The sequence below is a fragment of the Astatotilapia calliptera genome, chromosome 10 (genome assembly GCF_964374335.1).
Source record: "Astatotilapia calliptera chromosome 10, fAstCal68.1, whole genome shotgun sequence".
Lineage (NCBI taxonomy): Eukaryota > Metazoa > Chordata > Actinopteri > Cichliformes > Cichlidae > Astatotilapia > Astatotilapia calliptera.
Genome location: NC_137431.1, coordinates 19,770,869 through 19,790,744, shown reverse-complemented (window position 1 = coordinate 19,790,744; position 19,876 = coordinate 19,770,869). Strand labels below are relative to the sequence as shown.

Below are 19,876 nucleotides of genomic sequence, written 5' to 3'. Positions count from 1 at the left end.
TGACTCGATTCTCTGAAATCCTGAGTCAGTTAAACACATTGCTCAACTCAAGGTGTCTTTTTCTCGGACTTCCTCGTCCGAGCTCACTCTTTTTACCCCGGCATCTCCAGCAGAATGTTACGAGATCTTCCACTCTTACTTGGTGAAAAAAGGTAACTTCGTAAGTTCTCTCCACTGTCTCACAGTAGCAAACAACCTGCGCCTTCAGAAGATCCCCTTCCCTCTGTAATTCAATTTTCATAGACCCAAAAGTAAGCATATTATTTCCCTAGTCAAAAGTGAAACCGTTCCTCACACAGTAATTCATAATCCAACCTTAAAATGAAACCAAAACCCTTCGTGTTTTGAAACTAAAAAGAGGAAGGAACAGCGCCCAATTTTTAACTGCACATGTTGTTACTCAGCAACAACACACACACAGACCCAGTGCAATTCTTCCTGGATCATTTATCAACATCCAAACCAACACAGTCCGCATTGATTATTCTTCTGGACCTCAGCAGATCCACCAAAATTCATGTAAGTATATCAACCATTCACCGATTTATTTCTTTTCCTCAGACCACGCCAGATCTGTTATTTTTTATTTTTTTATTGACATTTTTGGAATCACTATATAATACCATCAACTTCAGCTATCTGTCAGTACATATATTTTTTCTTTTTTTTTTCTATATTTAAACAACTGAAATATCCATACAATAAGAATGAAAGAAGAAGAAGAAAAGAAAAAGAAGCAAAACAGGAAACAACAAACAAATAAATAAAAAATACATAAGGAAAAAGAAAAAGGAAAGAAAAGTAAATAAATAAATGTAGGGAGTGCGTTTTTGTTTCCATTAATGTAACTAATATTTCCTCTAGTCTTCTAGTAGTTAACAAAGTCAAAATCTAAAGCAAAAGCAAAAACTTGCCTGCGTTTTTTCCATTTCTTCCATCGTGATACAAACAGGTCCCTCTTGTAGTTCACATCTGCTGTCATTTTCTGCATTCTGTAAATGTCCATTGTGATGTTCATCCACATGTTCATAGTTGGGTTAATATCAACAACGCTGCACACTCAGAATTGTACAGCTGATTCTTCCCTTCAGACTGCACTGGATCTGTTACTTCAGCACAATAAACACTGATTTTCCTTCAAAATCAGTTTACCAAGAGCCACAAAACCATTTCTGACTCGATTTTCTGAAATTCTGTGTCACTTAAACATCCTGACAGAACCAGGTGTTTTCTGTCGGGCTTCCTCGTCCAAAATTACTCTTTTTACTCACAAATAAGTGTATCTTAAAATGATCTTCTGATCCTGAGGCCACAAATCTCAGCAGCGACACCTGAGTAAAATCTTAGTAAACGTCTTTACAAAGGGGGAAGTTCTTCAACTCCATGACTAACGCTTGTTGAACCATAAACTGACCAATAACTCTTATATTCTCTTATTCTTTAATCACACATTGGTCTCTTTTCTCTCTTATTTCCTCATAACATCTCATGTTACTTTTATCTCAGTACTGTCTTTTTCTCAAAGTTTCATTATTCTTACGTCAAAGCTTTTCATTACTTCAAAATTTTACTTTATTCTCAAGAATTCAGTTTTACCACTACTGAGCCAATTTGATAGTTAAGATCACCTACTCAGCGACCAGATAATTTATAATTCAGCCCATTTGCACAAATTTGCTTATTTAACAGGTTTGTGCCTACCTTTAAATCTTTTTAGACTGGTCTCCTGTTCGCCTCATATCAGATCCAACCTTCGGCCACATTTGTTCTCTCTGTTGCATGACGAACCGAGCGGAAACACCAAATATTAACCCAGATTCTTTTGTCCCCATGATAGAACAGAGAAAACTGACTCATAGTGTGTTAAAACATTTATATTTCTTTTTATTCAATCATCTTCCGGAAGAGAGACCCCTGCACAGCTCAAACGCCAGTTGCAAGAGCTCTAACATTTTTAGCTCAACATTTGTCTTATATGGTATTATTTCTGTACTTCAGACGTGACACACGTCACACACTGTTTCAAACATTGCTTATATGGAAAGTTTCTCTTTTCTGTGTCTTTATCTATTAATATGCCTGTGCACTAAAACTTCCTGTTTTTTAGTCTGGGTGAGCACTTTGTGAGTCAATAGTGGCCTTGCTCCACAAGCCTTCATTATTAAAGTACATAAAACAATATAATAGGAAAATAAGGATACTAAGGATATTGATTTCATGACAAAATATTATATTATAAATGTATTAAGAAAAAAAAGAAAAGAATGAAATGGCATTCAAACCATCTATTTTTCCTTACTAATTAGCAAGTCTATTTTTCATACAATTCCATAAAGGGAAATCAAAAGCTTCTAATTTTCTTTCCACAAATGTAGATTTGGTACTGTATGACATTTGTTTTTTGGGGGTGTTTTGGGTCCTCCAACCTAAGGAGGTCAGGACCTTGTATGGCAACCCTAAGGGATTCGGCTGTAAGTGTGTGTGATTCACAGATACACTTTAAAGCACTCTTTAAAGCACAGCTGAGCTCGATAAATGCAATTTTTCATCTCACTCAGTCACAAGAACAGACAGTTTCAGTGTAGAAACACCTACATCTATTGACATCTATTAACCTATGAGCTACAGGTATCGGTTGACAATGAGCTCACTCTGAAAGTCATGTGCATCATTTTTCTAGCATTGTTCATTTGGTAAATCCCTGTTTGGTATTTAGTATCACCCAAGTGAATAGTGTTCTCATAAATATGCCAGTTCAAAATATTCATTTTATTGTTTCACAGAAAATAATAAATTGATGACATTGGTGGCAGTCTGTATTTCTGTGTAACTCGTTTTGGTGTTTTTTGGTGTTTTTTTCCCATTATATTGGCCTTTGTTATGTACATGAAACTGCTATCTTTTCTACAAGTGTTGAAAAAAGCTGGTTGGGTGACATTTCTTCACAAACCTGTTTGACCTTGCATACAGCACTAGAAAAACACCTCCTCTGTCACCTCCTTTAAAATTTTAACCACTGAGCAAGGAACTCACAGTCAGCTTCTTCTCTGAGTGATCAGCTGAAACAACTACCTGCTGAACTTTTGTTTCACACACAAAGCTCTCAAGGACGCTCAATCTTTTTTCTTTGACAGGATCAACATGGTTGCTGGTTGTGGACAGCTTGTTGGTTTATTTTTGGGAGTCATCGGCTTTCTTGGGTCGATCATCACCTGTGGACTCCCACAATGGCGAGTCACCGCTTTCATTGGTGCCAACATCGTCACTTCTCAGGTCATCTGGGAGGGTCTGTGGATGAGCTGTGTGACCCAGAGTACAGGCCAGATGCAGTGCAAGGTCTATGATTCTATGCTAGAATTAGCTCAAGACCTGCAGGCTGCCAGAGCACTCACTGTCATCGCCATCATCGCTGGAGTTTTTGGGATTCTGCTTGCGGTGGTTGGAGGCAAGTGCACAAATTTTGTCGAAGACGAAGTGCAAAAGAGCAGAGTGGCAGTAGCTGCTGGAATTGTCTTCATCATTGCCGGCCTCTTGGTGCTTATTCCAGTCTGCTGGACCGCTAACACCGTCATTCGTGATTTCTACAACCCTACCCTGATTGCTGCACAGAAGAGAGAGCTGGGAGCATCTCTGTACATCGGCTGGGGAACTGCAGGGGTTCTGATCCTGGGAGGGGGCCTGCTCTGTAGCTCTTGTCCCCCCAACAATGCCACTGATTATGACGTTAGGTACTCCAAGGCTCGCTCTATTGATAGTCATAAGGAATATGTTTAGATAGCGAGCATTCTGCTGGATATCTTAAAGAGTCCACCTTTTAGAATTACAATGTCTGTGATTAAAATAAGTCGAAATGTTTAGAGTGAGACTGTGTAACTTAAGCTTTTTTTCTTCAAAATATACACACATACAGTATTTTCAGCCTGTTTTTGAATATATCTGTTGTTTTTATGTTTTCTACCACCAGAGATTTTTTTACATTTTTATTTTCTGTTCTTTTTTATATCAATATGGGATACTTTCTTTCAGGGTTATGTCTGAAATCTGATGCTTGTTTAATTAAAACCATTGTAAATCCGTATTAACACCCTTGTAACTCTAGACCTCATTTTTTGACTGCTTTCTCTGTTAAACTAGTGGAATACTGATGGATACATATATATATATATATATATATATATATATATATATATATATATATATATATATGTACATATATATATGTATTATGGATGACTGTATGTCAATAAAATTGTATTAAATGTGCATGTGACATTGCTTGTGTTTTTTTTTTTTAATTTCATCATGAGTCACACTAGTGACAAACAGTAAAGAAATTAAAACAGAAGATCTGGTTTTGCGAGTGTCCTTGAAAGAATCTTTACAAACTGGTTTTGGGACATTTCCTTCTCATCAAAGAGCCTGAAAAACAGACACTGGATGCTAGCATTTATGTAATGCTATTTAGTATGTGTTCATTTCTTTATTTAGTTTTGTGGATTTCTGAATTAAACACCAAAATCAGGATAAAAAATATTCTTAAATACAGCACTGAAAACTTGGCTCTTTGTATCTGATGTTAAAAAACATAAAAAAAATAATGTGTAGCATTTTTAGTGAACGCACATTAAACCAGTGTTTCAGTTCCTTTAAAATCCTTATTGTCTCAGACAGTAGATATAAAGTTGAGCTAATTATACATAGGAAGAGACTTTATTTAGTCCCACACGAAGGAAATTTCCTTGTTACAGTAGCACAAGGGACAGAAAGAAAAAGTGAATTAAAAATATACTAGAATTTTTTTTTTTAATTTGCAAATTTGCAAAAACTACTATACTATGTAGATATGTAGTATATACAGTAACATATACCCCAATTTTTTATATGTACATAATGTGCAGTGGGACCGATAGTAATACACATGTAATACACTTAAACAGTACTTATCCTGTGTGGGTATTGTGCGCTCTGTTGAAGCACCTGTGATAGCTCTTCATCTTACACCACGGTAGTAACAATCTACTGCTGAAGGAGCTGCACAGGGACTCCACAGTTGTATGCAGGGGGTGAAAGGTGTTGTCCATAATGTACATTAGCTTGGGCATCATCAAGCTCTTACCCGCGTCCTCTATGATGTCTAGGGGACTGGCAAGGCCAGGACAGTTAGACTCAAAGAATGTTCAAATGTGTTTTCCTGAATCAGCTTAATCATTAAAACCGTGCATAGTTTCTGTTTCTGAGGAAACAAGGGGGGAAAAGTCATTCACAGTGGTACAAATTACAATACATGAGCTTATCTACACAAAATATCTCTGTTCAAATAGGTAAACCTTAAAAAGATTTCAAATTAAATGCACTGTGTTGTATCAGGCTTAACCATAAAATTAATTCCGAAAATAATTTATAGCCCCTGTAAAGTCTAACCTTTATAAGTCATAGAGATTAAAAATGATTTCGATCTTGATAAAAAGGTTTCATTTTCTGCCACACAAGTTTACATAAGTGTGTGTTCTCTTGTGTGGTACGGGGGTTTTGCATATTTCGAACAGGTTTTTCTGCACTGTGTGCTATTCAAGTGAAACTTCTGTCCTGTCCTCTCCCAGGAAACTTTCCACCCTCCTTCTGTTTCACATACTCTGCATGCGCACATTATTCAAATACATTAGCTGCGTGAAGAGGCCTCTGACCTAACACATGTATTAAGTTCTTAATCAAATTAAATCACCTGGTAATCAAATGCAGCATTTTCGCAGAGGTATTGTATGTGACAGATTAACATCAGAACAGACCATTGGTAGGCGTTGGTTTATACCTGTCTCTTCTGCCTACTTCATAGCTGTTGTTTACAAAATGTTCTCATGAGGCAAAGATAATGAGCGAGGGTGATGTCATTGCCTATTCATTTTCTTTCTCTCTCTCTCTCTCTCTCTCTGTCAACTTCCAGTTCTTTATTTTTTCTACAGAGTAGGTGTGGCACTGTCTACACCTGTTCAGTACCACATAGGCATCTGCTCAGGTGACAAAAAAGAACGAATGCTCTCAGGTGCTTAAGTAAAAAGTAAAGAAGGAAGAGGCAGAAAGGCATGGTACAAAAGGGGAGGGACATATGCTGTAAACAAATGAAGTGAGGCTTAAGTAAGACACGCCTCAATCCCAGTAGCAAAAAACTGTAGGCAGGACAACAACTGCAACAGACTAGGCTCTCCTGACATACATAGTTTACAACACTGCAACAGTAGCAAGAAAAAGTACGCACAGTACGCACATGTTGAGAAGGACTGACAAAGAAACACTCACAGAAAGATACAAGAGAAGAGCAACCAGAGGAAAAGACAAGCAAATGCAAAAGAGACTCAGCAGAAATCAAGAAACGCAGCAAGTCACCTTTTAAAACTCTGCAAGGATTTTACAAAAAAGATTTTTTTTTCTCCAGACCTACATTATGGCCTCGATGGGGATGCAGATGTTTGCTAGTGGCCTCTGCCTCCTCGGTTGGGCAGGGGTCATTGTCATCTGCTTACTGCCAATGTGGAGGGTCTCGTCCTTTGTGGGCACCTCCATCGTCACCTCCCAGATTTTCTGGGAGGGTATTTGGATGGCCTGCGTGGTCCAAAGCACAGGTCAGATGCAGTGTAAACCTTACGAGTCCCTCCTTGCCCTCAGTGGTGACATGCAGGCTGCCAGAGCTCTCACTGTCATTTCAATCACTGTAGGTGCAGCAGGACTTATTATGGCCTTTGTTGGAGGAAAGTGCACCCGCTTCTTGGATGAAACTGGAAATGGGGCAAAGGGCAAGGTGGCTGTTGTGGCAGGAGCAGTGTTGATGGCTGCAGGTCTGTTCTGTTTGATTCCTACATCTTGGGTGGCTGGGGCTTTAGTGAAGAACTTCTACAGTGCCTACAGTGATGCTCAGAAGAGGGAGATTGGTGCCTGTCTTTACATTGGCTGGGGAGCATCTGTTTTGCTTGTTCTGGGAGGCGGTTTATTCATCAGCTCCGCACGCCCCATAAAAGCCCATGACACAGAGAAGAGGACGTCTGTGCGTTACCAGGTGGTTCGCTCCTACAACGGGTCCAACCTGGGGGGTTCTCATCGCAGCAGGGCGCCATCAGCAAAGTCACTGCCTGTTGGAGTGGACTACCCCAGGCCTCATGGCTATGAGGGAGTGACTTCAAAGCCCCAGCAGTACCCAAGGCCTCCATCCTATCAGTATATGTCTGAGCAGGGCTCAAAAGAGGAGTCAGAGAAATCATGGGCACCTTCAACAAAGTCACAACTGAAAAAGGCAGACTCGACAAAATCGAAACACAGTGATGTACCATCTACAAAGTCTCAGCTGAAAGAAGCAGAAATGGACACCTTATCAGTTAAGAGTGACGGGGAAGATTTATCCTCAAATCCACCAAAGACATACTTATAATATAATTACATATAATTAAATATGTGTACTTATGTTGGCACAAAAGACAGTTTACTATACTGCTATTTATAAGTTGCCTTTTCTTTGTTTGTGAGTGTGTACTGACTTTATTTGGGTATAAATATACTCCATGATGCTTCCTTTTTAAAGGATGAGATAGAAAAGTTCAGGAGTACATTTATCAACATGCCAAAGAAATGTGTGAAGAATGCGACAAATTAACTTCTAACAAATTCCTATTTAAACTCTGTTACTGTAAATGTGAAACATTAATTTGCTACCAGATATATATATATATATTTTTTTTTTTTTTTTGGTGTTTACCTCAGACTTTTAAAGTTCTCGTTTAAAATGGGCAGCAGGGTTTTACCTTCGAGTAGACACATATTTTATTAGACACATACACATTATATATTATACATTAATTGAAAGCATTACATTATTAAATGTGCTCTTTGGTGAATATCTCTATGAAGAAATTCAATTATTGAAAATACAAAGTTTTGTTATTTTGTTATTTTAATGATCATGCCATTTGGCACAGTGAAATGTCATTGCACTATGTTGGCTGATACTTTTGCATTTGCTGTTCAATAAATGACTGTGAGCTGATCTGAAAAGTATCCAGCTAATTTTTACATAATGTGAGGCACGAGGTGGAAAAGGGCCTTTTAGAATCCCCATGGACTCTCAGTCCTGTTCCTGGCAATTAAAAGCCACAGGACAAACTGGTTTGGCAGAAAGTAAAGTTACAGGCAGGTGTGCAGTGTTAAAAGAGGAAGCATTGTGTGTTTGTTGAGGATTCAACATTTAGTTTCAGTGAATCATGCTCGTATCATGTGATCATGCATGTTGTTTGAGCTGCCCAAAATGCAGTTCCTTAAATAGAAATATGCATCTGTCATGTTGTGTCATGTACAAAAGCTTTCTCTAAGGTTATGCCTGTTGCAAGCATGTCTTAAAGCATGTTTTAAGACCTGATATGACTTCACTTGTATAATCTACACTGTACTACAAAAGCATTGCACTACTCTACACATCACCAGATAAGCACCCATCCTCTTGCCTTCCCAGAGCTCTTCTTACTCCTCAGCTTCAGCTCACATGGTTTTGCATTGACGATTGTCATGGTGATTTCAGTAGGCCATGCAAATGTATCTATCTGGTGGTAACGGAAGGTAACCTGGTAACCTTTTTCTGCAGAAAGCAGGAAACATGATTAGGAGTGATCATATTTTGTATTACAGATTTTCCCTCAAGCAACATTTGCATGAAAGTGCTGAAAATTCAGTATGATTAAAACAAAAAACAAAAAGTGGCTAAACTGGATTTTACCAGGTCTGTTGACATTGCACAGCTTTCTCATGACAGCAACAGAAATGTGACTAAAACTAAGAGCTCAAGAAATCTTAACCACATCACAAAATTCTGCAGAGGTGAAGGAAAGTGTGATTGAAAACAAGATAATCTACATATGTAAACTGACCTTAAATCAACTTTGCATCATGCAAAACCTGACAGCCAGCAGACAATTTCACAGCCTTGACATTGTCGAACAATTAAACATCCACACACCCAAGAGAAAGAGCAAAATTAGGACTTACTATTAGGGCAAAAGGTAGCAAATGACTTATATGTTATTTTCTTTTTATTCCAAAGATCTCTTCAGCTCATAATGCACTGCGATAAACCCAGAGAGAAATATGACCAATAACAAAATGGGTGACTGATAAGCAGTCATCCAGCCAGAGCCTACAGATGGATAGTGCACGCAGATAGTGCATGCAGAGCAGCACTGCTATATCAGAGACAAAGATGTGAAATTTTCTGCATAAATGGACCAGCAGGAATACTGAGTGACACTTTAAACGTGGTTTTTTTTTTTTTTTTTTTAAATTTCATACACATTGCTGTTTTGTCCTTCACAAAATGCGGTATGGTTCGAGCTTGCTTACACTGCCACCTGTTGTCCTTTTCTTCGTCTCTGGCTCCCCCACCTTCACACTTACATTTTTATTGCATTCTTTTGTTTGTCTTTAGTCTAATACAATGTAACATTTGAAAAGAACATTTAAATATATTGTTAGTCCTTGGGTGAATGAAATTAAGTCTTTCTAGCTTTCTAGACTAAGAATCGGGTCTGAAGAATCCATGTTTTATCCTCCAGAGGAGGAGGATAAAAAAGAAAGGAGGAAAGGAGGAAAAAAAAGGTTTAGTTTAACTTTTTTTGTGATTTGTGTCCACTACTGGATGAATGGAATGGAACAGATGGATAGGCTGGGTCTCACAAGGATATGAACACTGGTTGTCACTGGTAAAACATCTACACTTCATCTTGGTTGCTTAACATAAAATCCACTGTGGTGGTGTACAGAAGCATAATTGTCCAATTTCTCATCGACTTGATTAGTTTTAAAATTTAAAACAAATAGCAAATAAAGTTAATAAAGTTTTAAGCACAAAGGGGATAACCTAACATCTGAGCCAACTAAATCACTGAATTAGAAAATGTAACCACATAAACTCACTTATTAGTGGATGGCAGATATTAATGCACAAGAGACACAGTTACAGACGCAAGTTATACAACCATTTATTTAGAAAATGGTTCATTTACTTTCAATAAGGAAAAACCTGTTACTCAGTTGCAAGATACTCATTTGGTTGAAAGCAGCTTTCCATCTTTGAGCCTACTTAATTCTGCAAATGCAAAAATCAAGCCTTCCTTTTTAATCTTACGTCAATTTTATCCAGTTTTTGTTTCTTCTCTAATAAGTCTATTTTGCACCTTTGCTGGTGTGATTTTAAACCACCATACACTTTTGTGATATATGTATAATTATAGTTTCTTGTAGAGATATACAGCGCCAGATATGTAGCCATCCTCGTGCTCCGACACAGCTCTCTCCCAGTTTTCCACCTCTGTGACCTCCACACAAGTCCAAAGCCCCTCGTTCTCCATCTGCCTGAGCTCAGAGTCAAGAAAGCCTTTGTACTCCAGATTGTCCTGGTTACTTCTGGTAGTCATGCAAATGTAGCCACCTGGTGGAAAGAGATGATAGTGCAGTAAGTGATGAGAGCTCATCTTCAGTAAAGTGATGGGAAACTGTAGGTGAGACAGCACTGGAACAACAACAACAAAAACATATTCACACCTGGTTTGGTGGACTTGCACAGATCTCTGACCACAGCAGGAGGGACATGACCAAAACTTAGTCCTCCAACAATCACAACCACATCAAACGAATCTACTGCAAAAGGTAGAAAAGGGGAATTAGTGCTTTAAGGATAAGGCTTGGACTTAAAACATGGGCATAATCTTTTAACATGAAAGCATGTCCTTATAAATGGTAAATGGCCTGTATTTGTATAGCGCTTTACTTAGTCCCTATGGACCCCAAAGCGCTTTACACTACATTCAGTCATCCACCCATTCACACACATTTACACACTGGTGATGACAAGCTATATTGTAGCCACAGCTGCCCTGGGGCGCACTGACAGAAGCGAGGCTGCCGGACACTGGTGCCACTGGGCCCTCTGACCACCACCAGTAGGCAACGGGTGAAGTGTCTTGCCCAAGGACACAACGACCGAGACTGTCAGAGCCGGGGCTTCTTACCGGCAACCTTCCGATTACAGGATGAACTGCCAACTCTTGAGCCAATTAAATTTATAATTTAACAACATATAAAAATTACCTTGAGCAGAAATAAGGACAATTTCCTAATATGAGTACAGAGAATGACAATGACATAGGAAAGCAATAACAGGTAAGTGTTGTATAAAATATAAAGATAAATAATATCATATGACAATAACAGTAATTCTTTTACTTTTTAAAATTATTGTTGGGTCTAAACTCAGACCCCGCTGTATCCAAGACTTATTCCCATGAAAGAAAAGCAAGGCAACAGTGTTCGATCGATTTCTTGCGCAAGGGAGGCCTCTCGTCTGTGACCAGCACGTTGAAATGACCACACTGGTGGCCTCCTCTCGCTGCCTTTTATTGACAAACTTCAAACAATAGTTTACAAAACACCTCCCCTTGCAACCCCCCTTTGGTTACAAAGACAAGGCACTGTATGTAAATGTATACACTGAGTGTGTGTGTGTGTGTGAGAATGTGTGTGTTATGTGAGAATGTGTGTGTGTGTGTGTGTTGGTCAAAGGGTCATAAAACCTAAAAGCAGGAACAACATCCTTGGTCATAAAGAGGGTAGTCTTCCCCCACACCCAATGTATGGTTTACCAAAGATAACACAGTGAAACCATACAAAGGGTAGGAAGCTCTACCAAACATCAAACAGATCTTCAAGTTAGGATGTATCTACAATAAAACCTCCCCCAGCACAGAGTGGCTGGAGAGGTGGTCAGGATCAAAGGAATGGCTTTGATCCTACTGCTTAAACTAAGACTATACAAATTTAAGAAACACAATGGCGACATTCAACAATTAGACTTAACATTTCCCTCCTTTTTGTCATTGTATACTTAAATTTCAACTTATGCACCCTTTGTTTGACAGTGTCAGTGTAGATTTCATTCATGCACAGTAAACTACATCCTATACATAAGCAAATCAGTATCAACAGTCCAAAAACAGGAATTAATATTTTCAAAAGAAGATGCCACCAAGGACCAGACGGTAACCAAGCTATCCAGCCTTGTGGCGGATCTACTCCTGTCGTGTCATTATGTATTTCTTCAAGTACACAACTGAATGTCAAAGGTCAAACAAGAAGAATCATCATTCTCAAAAATCATATGTCTCTACAATCCAACTGTATACAGACATAGGTATTTAAACGCATCAGTTGACTTTATTGTTTGTCCATATGGCTCTCAGCTAACTTCAAAGCTGCAGCCTGGTCAACACCCTTCTTTATGACTCCTATCAACCCCCCAAATCTTTTCACTGTAGGCATCCTGTGGGGGTTAGAGTCAACTGGTGAATTATCTGCATTTACAACTCTTCTCCTGTCCTGTTGTCACCACAGAAAAAGCTTTGTAAAGGAAATTGGATCAAGCTGTTTTGATCTTCTTGGCTCAAAACCTCAAGTGTTCATGATGTAAATGTAGACAAAAGGCTTCTCTGTTTACATCCTTCTTGCAAAAGACAAAAGAATAAGTGATGTTGCCATGTTCCATGGTTAATCTCCAACTTGGGCTAATCCATTGTCCTTCGTACACATAGGCAATTGGCCTGTTTCCAGTTCGTTTAACTGTATAATGTCCTGCAACAAGTCATATTCTTTGAGTCAGACGAGCAGGTCTGTCTCACCAGAGCAGTTCACCTTCCCAGCTACTGGTGAATCAACCTTCCATTCAGGTTCAGAGCAGTTGAAAAGTTGGCAGTGTTCCTGGATGTGTTGCTAAAGCAACCAAACAAACTGTCTCGCTCCAAGTGATGCTATCCGGTTGTGTTCTTTAACTGCCACCAGTAGTTGGTTGAAAACCCATGCGGGTACTGGGTGTGATTTGCTCTGTCCCAATGCGCTCCTGTCATCCCACTCAGGGTCCACAGGCACAAGAAGATGCACAGCACATTCCCAGCCATTCTGATGAGTACCTGTGGCTCAGTTGGTTTCTTCACCGGATTGAGACGAGGGGCCCTGGAGGCTTTCCCCCCCCTTTGTTCCCGGTCTTCCTGCCACTTACTCCGAGCTGGCCTGGATGTGTGTCACCTTCTTGCAGTGCGCTTGATATATCCAAGTGTTCCTTCCGGCAATCTTCACTGCTGTGGTCGTCGTCAGCAGCATCCGATATGGACCTTCCCACCATGGACTGGACCAGCACTTCCTCTCCATGGCCTTATCATCATCCAATCTCCAGACTTCAGGCTCTGCTCCTTGCATTTGTGCTGTTCACAGAACCACAAGTCCATCGCTGGACCTCCTCTGCGCTGTCACTTTTTGGAGCTTGGCACGCTCCCTCAGGTTCCATTTTGTGGGCGATCCTCTCAGTCACTCCTTCTCATCATGGCATCTCACGACATCTACAAATTGAAAAAATGACACTCCTCTCGCCACACGGCTTTCGCCATGTGTCAACTCCCCAATGAGACATGTACAAGAATGTTGCACAGTCTCCCTAAAACAATCTCCAGGGTTTGTCCCTTGGAGCAGCTTCACTCCAAGCTGTAACCCTGTGTAAAAACATTAATCAGCACTTAAATGTTCAGCTTGTTTAGCTCCCAGCTCCTGTATCACAGAAGACAAAGTCTTAAATTTAAAACAACTTCACATTCGCAACCAACTGTAGATCATAAGAGTAATAAAGTATTCAGCATCACAGAGACAAGTATCATTGCAGGTTTATTCTAAACTCATTAAACTCCTACGTTTTCCCATAATTTATTCCAAATTATTTAACATCTCAATGTTATTCCACATTGTAATCAGTGAACTTCACTTATAGGCCATCAAAGCCTCATCTGAACATGGATGCACCACTTGCATAGGTTTAATACTTGTAAATAAACAGCTAATCACACAAATCACTGCAACAATAATAGTAAACATTGTTTAATGTTACTTCTGGACCCCACCTCTTGACGCATGGACACTCTCATGCGTCAACTCACCAAACCTGGATCCCTGCCTTAAAAACTGGCTCCACCAGGAGCCTGCATACTCACCATCATGGCCTGGAAAACAAGATCTGGAAGTAAAATCAAACTTCACACTTATAAACAAGTATATCACAAGGATAACAAGCATTCAGCATCAGCAAGACAAGTGTCATGTGCAGGTTTTCTCAAATCATTAAATCACTATTGTTACCATAATTCGCCTCAAACATGGATCATCCCATGTGCTCAGTTAACATTAATGTAATCGGTGACTTCCCTTAAGCAAAGTCACTCCACTCATATATTATTATGGGTCCAAAAGTGGCCAGCAAATGAGCCCATAATAAACTATTCCATAAATATCGTAATCTCTTATTTGTTTTACTCATGTCACTTGTCCACTTCTGCTGAATGCTACATGCACTCTTAAAGAAAACAAAACCTGAAATAAAGAAACAAACATCCACCAGTTGTTCTGCTAAAAACCACATCATCAAATCACATGAAAAACTGCAATGCTGTAAGAAAAAATGCAAATGTTAGCGCTGCGCAGGTGTGTACACACTTTCTCACAGTAACTTCTGTGAGTACCACAAGCCCATGAATAACACACCTCTGATAGATTCACAAACATAAAAATGGCATTTAAAAGGTTAAACCATCACGCAACCTCAGATGTTGCTATCATCTTTCTGCTCCTGTAACAGAGACACACACAGAGATACATCCACACCTTTGTCAAGCGGGGGTTGACTTCACACAATGGTGTTAAGTCAGTCAGTCAGTTCCCCATTTATTTTAAAATTCTTACTCATTCACTCAGTGATTCCTTCTTTAGCTAATTGTGGAAATTATCGTCGCATCCGTTTCCACGCTCAGCAAAACAACGTCATTTCAAAAAGAAAAATAATTTAGACTGGATTTCCTCGTTGAATCCTTTTGGACAGGAATTTGTTTCCTGATTGTCCCAAATAAGAGCCCATTTTAATTTTGGAGAAGCTCACTTTGCAACAGTTTTCTTGACGACGCTTCGATTCTAATCGTGCAGATCTGCTCAACAGAGATCATCAAACAAAACTTTCAGTGCACCATGAAAGTAACAAAATAAAAGAAAGAAAATAAAAGAAATCAAAGAAAATAATGGAAAGAAAGGCCTTGTTTAAGTCATGACACGTGTTCTTCATGCCAGGGGGATAAATCGTAACAACCCAATTGGCAGGTTCAACTTTAGTAATAAAGACAAATCAAACAGCCAGTTTAATCTCAAACATTCATCCAATCAGCCATACACACAACATACAGCATAACCCTGTTGTCTTAGCACATAATAAGTTTTAGTTCTCATGTAACTAAATGTGTGCCATGGTAAAACTTCTTCACACACCAGAAACTCACAATCAGCTCACTCAACTCACTCATTTAAGACCTCTCATCAGCATTCTGTTTCCTCCTCTATGATGCAACCATCTGTCCTCCTATAATATTCAGTCCACTAGTCTATGTATCACTTTCATCTTACTAGTGACTTGGACAAGATGACAAACAGAATCTCATGCTTAAGATGCTGTCTGGTCTTCATGAGTATCATTTATGTGTAAATGCATGTAGGGTTAGTATAGTTAATGCATTTTCAGTATGTTTTTGTGTTCATCTCTCACCACACTTCCATTATTCTCATCACTGCTTAAAACAACACACATCTCTCTCTGTTTTTTTTCTTTAACTGTACTTTTCTCCAAAACAGAAAATAGCATTACAGCTGTTTCAGACTGAGAAACACCAAACACTCTTCGTGCCATCATTCATCCACACAACTATTTTATTTCTTTTTGTCCACTGGGCAGGTGACATGCAGAATCACGTCTGCCCCAGCTGGATACCTTTCACACACACCATGACGTCAGACACTCTCACACTCGCGGAATTGATCAGGAGAAAAACTTTCTTCATCTTCACACTCTGTTACAGAAACACCATATGGTTTTTTTTTTTGTGTTGTGTCAGGGATGGATATGTAGTTGTAACGTTTGTGTTCACTTTCTTTCCTTTCTGTCTCCTCTCTTGCCTAGTCTGTCTTGGACTCAATGCTGCTCCTAATATGCCTTTAATCTCTCCTCCACTTCTACCTCTGCTCTCTCACGCTCTTCTCTGACTCTACTTTCTGCTAACATTCTTGCTCTTCCTAATGCTTTTCTACGGTGTTGTTCTAGAGTAGTTGCAGTGGATTGAGCTGTAGTTTCATCCTCAGGTTTCACAACTACTTCTTGCAATATTGCTCTTTTAACATTCTGTGCTTCTCTCCTCTTCTGAGCCTGCTCCAGCCACAACTTACCAACTGCTAACTGCAATTCCTTCCTCTGCTTCGCTTTACCTGTTTTACCTGCTACACTTACAGCTATTCTTTCTACCAGCATTTTACACTTAACTTCCACTAATGTCCCTTCAAATCCACATTTCTTATACCAACAACCTACATACTGCGTGCTGCCTGGTAAAACTTTCTGCATAAATTTTACATCTCCTTCTAAGGCAGACTTACACATTTTATTCTCCATTACAAGACAACAATCAGCCACACTCACGCAGACCACGTCTGGCCCGCACACACACACAACATAGGCCTATCGCTTGCGTCTGCACGCACAGCTAGCGCTCTCTGTTGAAAACTCTCAAACGCCCCATATGGCGGAGAATTCAACCTTCGGACACTCTCCAACGCCCCAAATGGCGGAGATTCCGGACTCTGAACCTAGGTTCTCTCCACGCCCCAAATGGCGGAGAACTCTCTACGCCCCAAACGGCGGAGAAGCCTGCGTCTCTCTCACGCGGCTAGCGCGCTCCCGGACTCACGTTTAACGCACAGCCCGTAGCCGCTCTCTATTGTTTTGGGTCCACGTGCGCTCTCGTGACCAGCGCTCCCCGGGACTCAAACGTTTCACGCAGAATCACGGTGACGCGTTTATAGGATCCCACATTCATTCACGCGGTTATAGAGACGCTCTCTAAGGCCTTCTGTACTCACTGTTTGTTTACGTTCATGGGAAGAGTCTCTGGATCCCGTCAATCGTCATCCATCCCGAGGGGAGGTCAGGCGCAAACTTCCCGGCCTGGTGGCAAGCCAAAAACACCAGGGCTTTACGTCAATCATCCCAGACGTTGCGGTGGCGTCCTCTCCCTCTCCTCGGTGGATGCAATGTGTTAGGCTCCGGCTCCGAAGGACCAAATAAATGTTGGGTCTAAACTCAGACCCCGCTGTATCCAAGACTTATTCCCATGAAAGAAAAGCAAGGCAACAGTGTTCGATCGATTTCTTGCGCAAGGGAGGCCTCTCGTCTGTGACCAGCACGTTGAAATGACCACACTGGTGGCCTCCTCTCGCTGCCTTTTATTGACAAACTTCAAACAATAGTTTACAAAACACCTCCCCTTGCAACCCCCCTTTGGTTACAAAGACAAGGCACTGTATGTAAATGTATACACTGAGTGTGTGTGTGTGTGTGAGAATGTGTGTGTTATGTGAGAATGTGTGTGTGTGTGTGTGTTGGTCAAAGGGTCATAAAACCTAAAAGCAGGAACAACATCCTTGGTCATAAAGAGGGTAGTCTTCCCCCACACCCAATGTATGGTTTACCAAAGATAACACAGTGAAACCATACAAAGGGTAGGAAGCTCTACCAAACATCAAACAGATCTTCAAGTTAGGATGTATCTACAATAAAACCTCCCCCAGCACAGAGTGGCTGGAGAGGTGGTCAGGATCAAAGGAATGGCTTTGATCCTACTGCTTAAACTAAGACTATACAAATTTAAGAAACACAATGGCGACATTCAACAATTAGACTTAACAATTATGATTTTAGATTTCATAACAATAAAAAAACGTGAAAACAATCACTTGAAATGCGATAATTTTAAAATAGCTCTGAAAAATAGAGACACACAAGCACTAATTAAAAGCATCTTACCTGAGAACCGAAAATTTAATTACACAGTAATTAATGACTTGGATAAAATAATAATAAAGCTTTAAATACCCCACTGGATAGGCAGTGGCTCCTCTCCCAGCATGATCTGCTTCGAATCCTGGTACAACCCGCTCTGTCTTGCCAACTCCAACATAGCTTTGCTTCCATCTACCCCCACAAACTTTCCAAATCCAAGTTTCTTCAACTGTGCAACATGTTTAGGTTGTTATCAGACACATAGTTATTAAGTTGTAGAATCAAGAAAGAAAAGGTCACTACATTATAAGAAATTTCTAGACATTTATTAAGACTGAAAAAGATCAAATATCAACAATGTTTTCAAAAAAGGATTTGTCAGATATTAAATTGCAAATCACTTCATTAAGACTGCAGATTTACAGTTTCTCCCTGAGGCCATGTGTTCTTTTTCTATTTTACCTGTGTGGCCACCAGTCCTGTACCACAGGCCACATCCAATACGACGGCACCTTCACGATCTCCACTGAAATGGGAAGAGATGCAGTTTGCTGCCAGAGTTGGTGCACGGTAATCCAGGACAGCCACATCCTACTCAAAAACATGAACAGTTACCCATTAATTATGTATGAAACACATACATAACATTGTTCCATCAGATAAATCCTATAGAACTGTAATTTGTACTCTTTTACTTTATATTACATATGTAACGATAAATTTCACAACATTGTATTTTCAGATGCATATTCTTCTTATAATAAAATTGCACTGTGCTAACAATTTATTTTATTGACCTGGAAAAAAGTACCAATATTTTCACTATTATCCATTAGATATCCATCCAAAAGATTAGTACGTGTCAAACATTGCTAAAAAATTACAGTAGACTAAAGGTGATACCATACAAAACAACAGAGTGACAAATGTAACACTAGTGCCTAAAATTATAACAATACAGATAACATTTAAGCATGTAAACTACAAGGAACTAGAATAGAAAAACAAGCCATATAGGCAGTGATGTGGCTAATAATAAAAATCAGCAAGTATTAGTAAAATATAAAAGGTAAGGTTATCTCACCTGATCATAGTTCTCTGCCCAGGAGTTGTAAAAGGAGACCTTGTCCGTTGATGTTGTGTTTTTATGGGCTGATAGAATAACTGCTTTCACATTTTCAAATGTGTTAGCCACAGCTGACATTATATACACACCTGCTGAGAAGAAACAAACATAGTCAAGCAAAATCATAACAACCAGAGACTCCAAGTGTGCATACACATTACAGATACAGTTTTAATTTGTTCGTCTACTCAACAGATCTGTTGACTACTTTCACATTAGCCTAATTAAAGAGCAAAAATGAACAATTTTGGAAACTAAAACCAGCATACGTTTGTCTGAACAGACTGAATCATTAATCAATTAACACAACAGCTGCACATTATTATCATTATTTTTTATTGTATTATTATAACTTCTGCAATGTAGTAAATAACACGGGCTCTTTCGGCTTGCAGAAGACACAATCTGCTGCATACATACATATATGTATACGTGTCAAGATACAGAGACAGGGTGCCAGTTTACCAGCGGTCGTCTCCCTGGATCTTTCTTCTTTCTCCGTTCACACTCCAACAATAAAGACAGGATTACTGCTGCAAACTGAATCGGGGACACCGAGAGCCTGTGCAGCAACACCAGGAAGCAACCAATGACTGTATAAAAGGGCGGGCAGGCTATTCCCTCAGTAAAGTCTTTCAGGTAAAGAGGCAGCTTTCTCTGCTCTTTTTCCGCCATAAAGAGGCGTTTACATTCTTTCAGATTATTTTCTTTCCTATACATTTTATTTTATAGTATGTGATCTTTGCTATATGCTGCATTCACGGCCACACACCACGCCTGGAACCAGTATTTCCCAACAACCACCGAAGGAGGCCTTT

General features: G+C 39.7%; 3 protein-coding genes across 6 annotated transcripts; 2 read left to right on the top strand and 1 right to left on the bottom strand.

Moving 5' to 3' along the window:
* Nucleotides 1-2,999: 2,999 nt before the first annotated feature.
* On the top strand, nt 3,000-3,910 carry LOC113031074 (claudin-4-like). Its single transcript, XM_026182955.2, has one exon. It carries the CDS (start codon nt 3,142-3,144, stop codon nt 3,772-3,774), a length of 633 nt encoding a protein of 210 aa, XP_026038740.1. The 5' UTR covers nt 3,000-3,141; the 3' UTR covers nt 3,775-3,910.
* A 2,377-nt stretch (nt 3,911-6,287) lies between these two features.
* On the top strand, nt 6,288-7,563 carry LOC113030351 (claudin-4-like). The gene has a single exon (XM_026181737.2). The coding sequence runs from the start codon at nt 6,440-6,442 to the stop codon at nt 7,415-7,417; it is 978 nt and encodes a 325-aa protein (XP_026037522.1). The 5' UTR covers nt 6,288-6,439; the 3' UTR covers nt 7,418-7,563.
* A 2,422-nt stretch (nt 7,564-9,985) lies between these two features.
* On the bottom strand, nt 9,986-19,873 carry mettl27 (methyltransferase like 27). Of its 4 annotated transcripts, none has more exons than XM_026181739.2 (6): nt 19,524-19,873; nt 19,017-19,150; nt 18,395-18,523; nt 18,026-18,161; nt 10,573-10,668; nt 9,986-10,459 (listed from the first exon to the last, which is right to left on the bottom strand). In XM_026181739.2, exons 2-6 carry the CDS (start codon nt 19,134-19,136, stop codon nt 10,257-10,259), a joined length of 684 nt encoding a protein of 227 aa, XP_026037524.1. In that variant the 5' UTR covers nt 19,137-19,150; nt 19,524-19,873; the 3' UTR covers nt 9,986-10,256. The 4 variants fall into 4 exon arrangements, with proteins under 4 accessions (XP_026037524.1, XP_026037525.1, XP_026037526.1 ...); XM_026181740.2 differs by having other exon boundaries at nt 19,017-19,147; XM_026181741.2 differs by having other exon boundaries at nt 19,017-19,147; nt 19,479-19,652.
* Between the last annotated feature and the right edge of the window lie 3 nt (nt 19,874-19,876).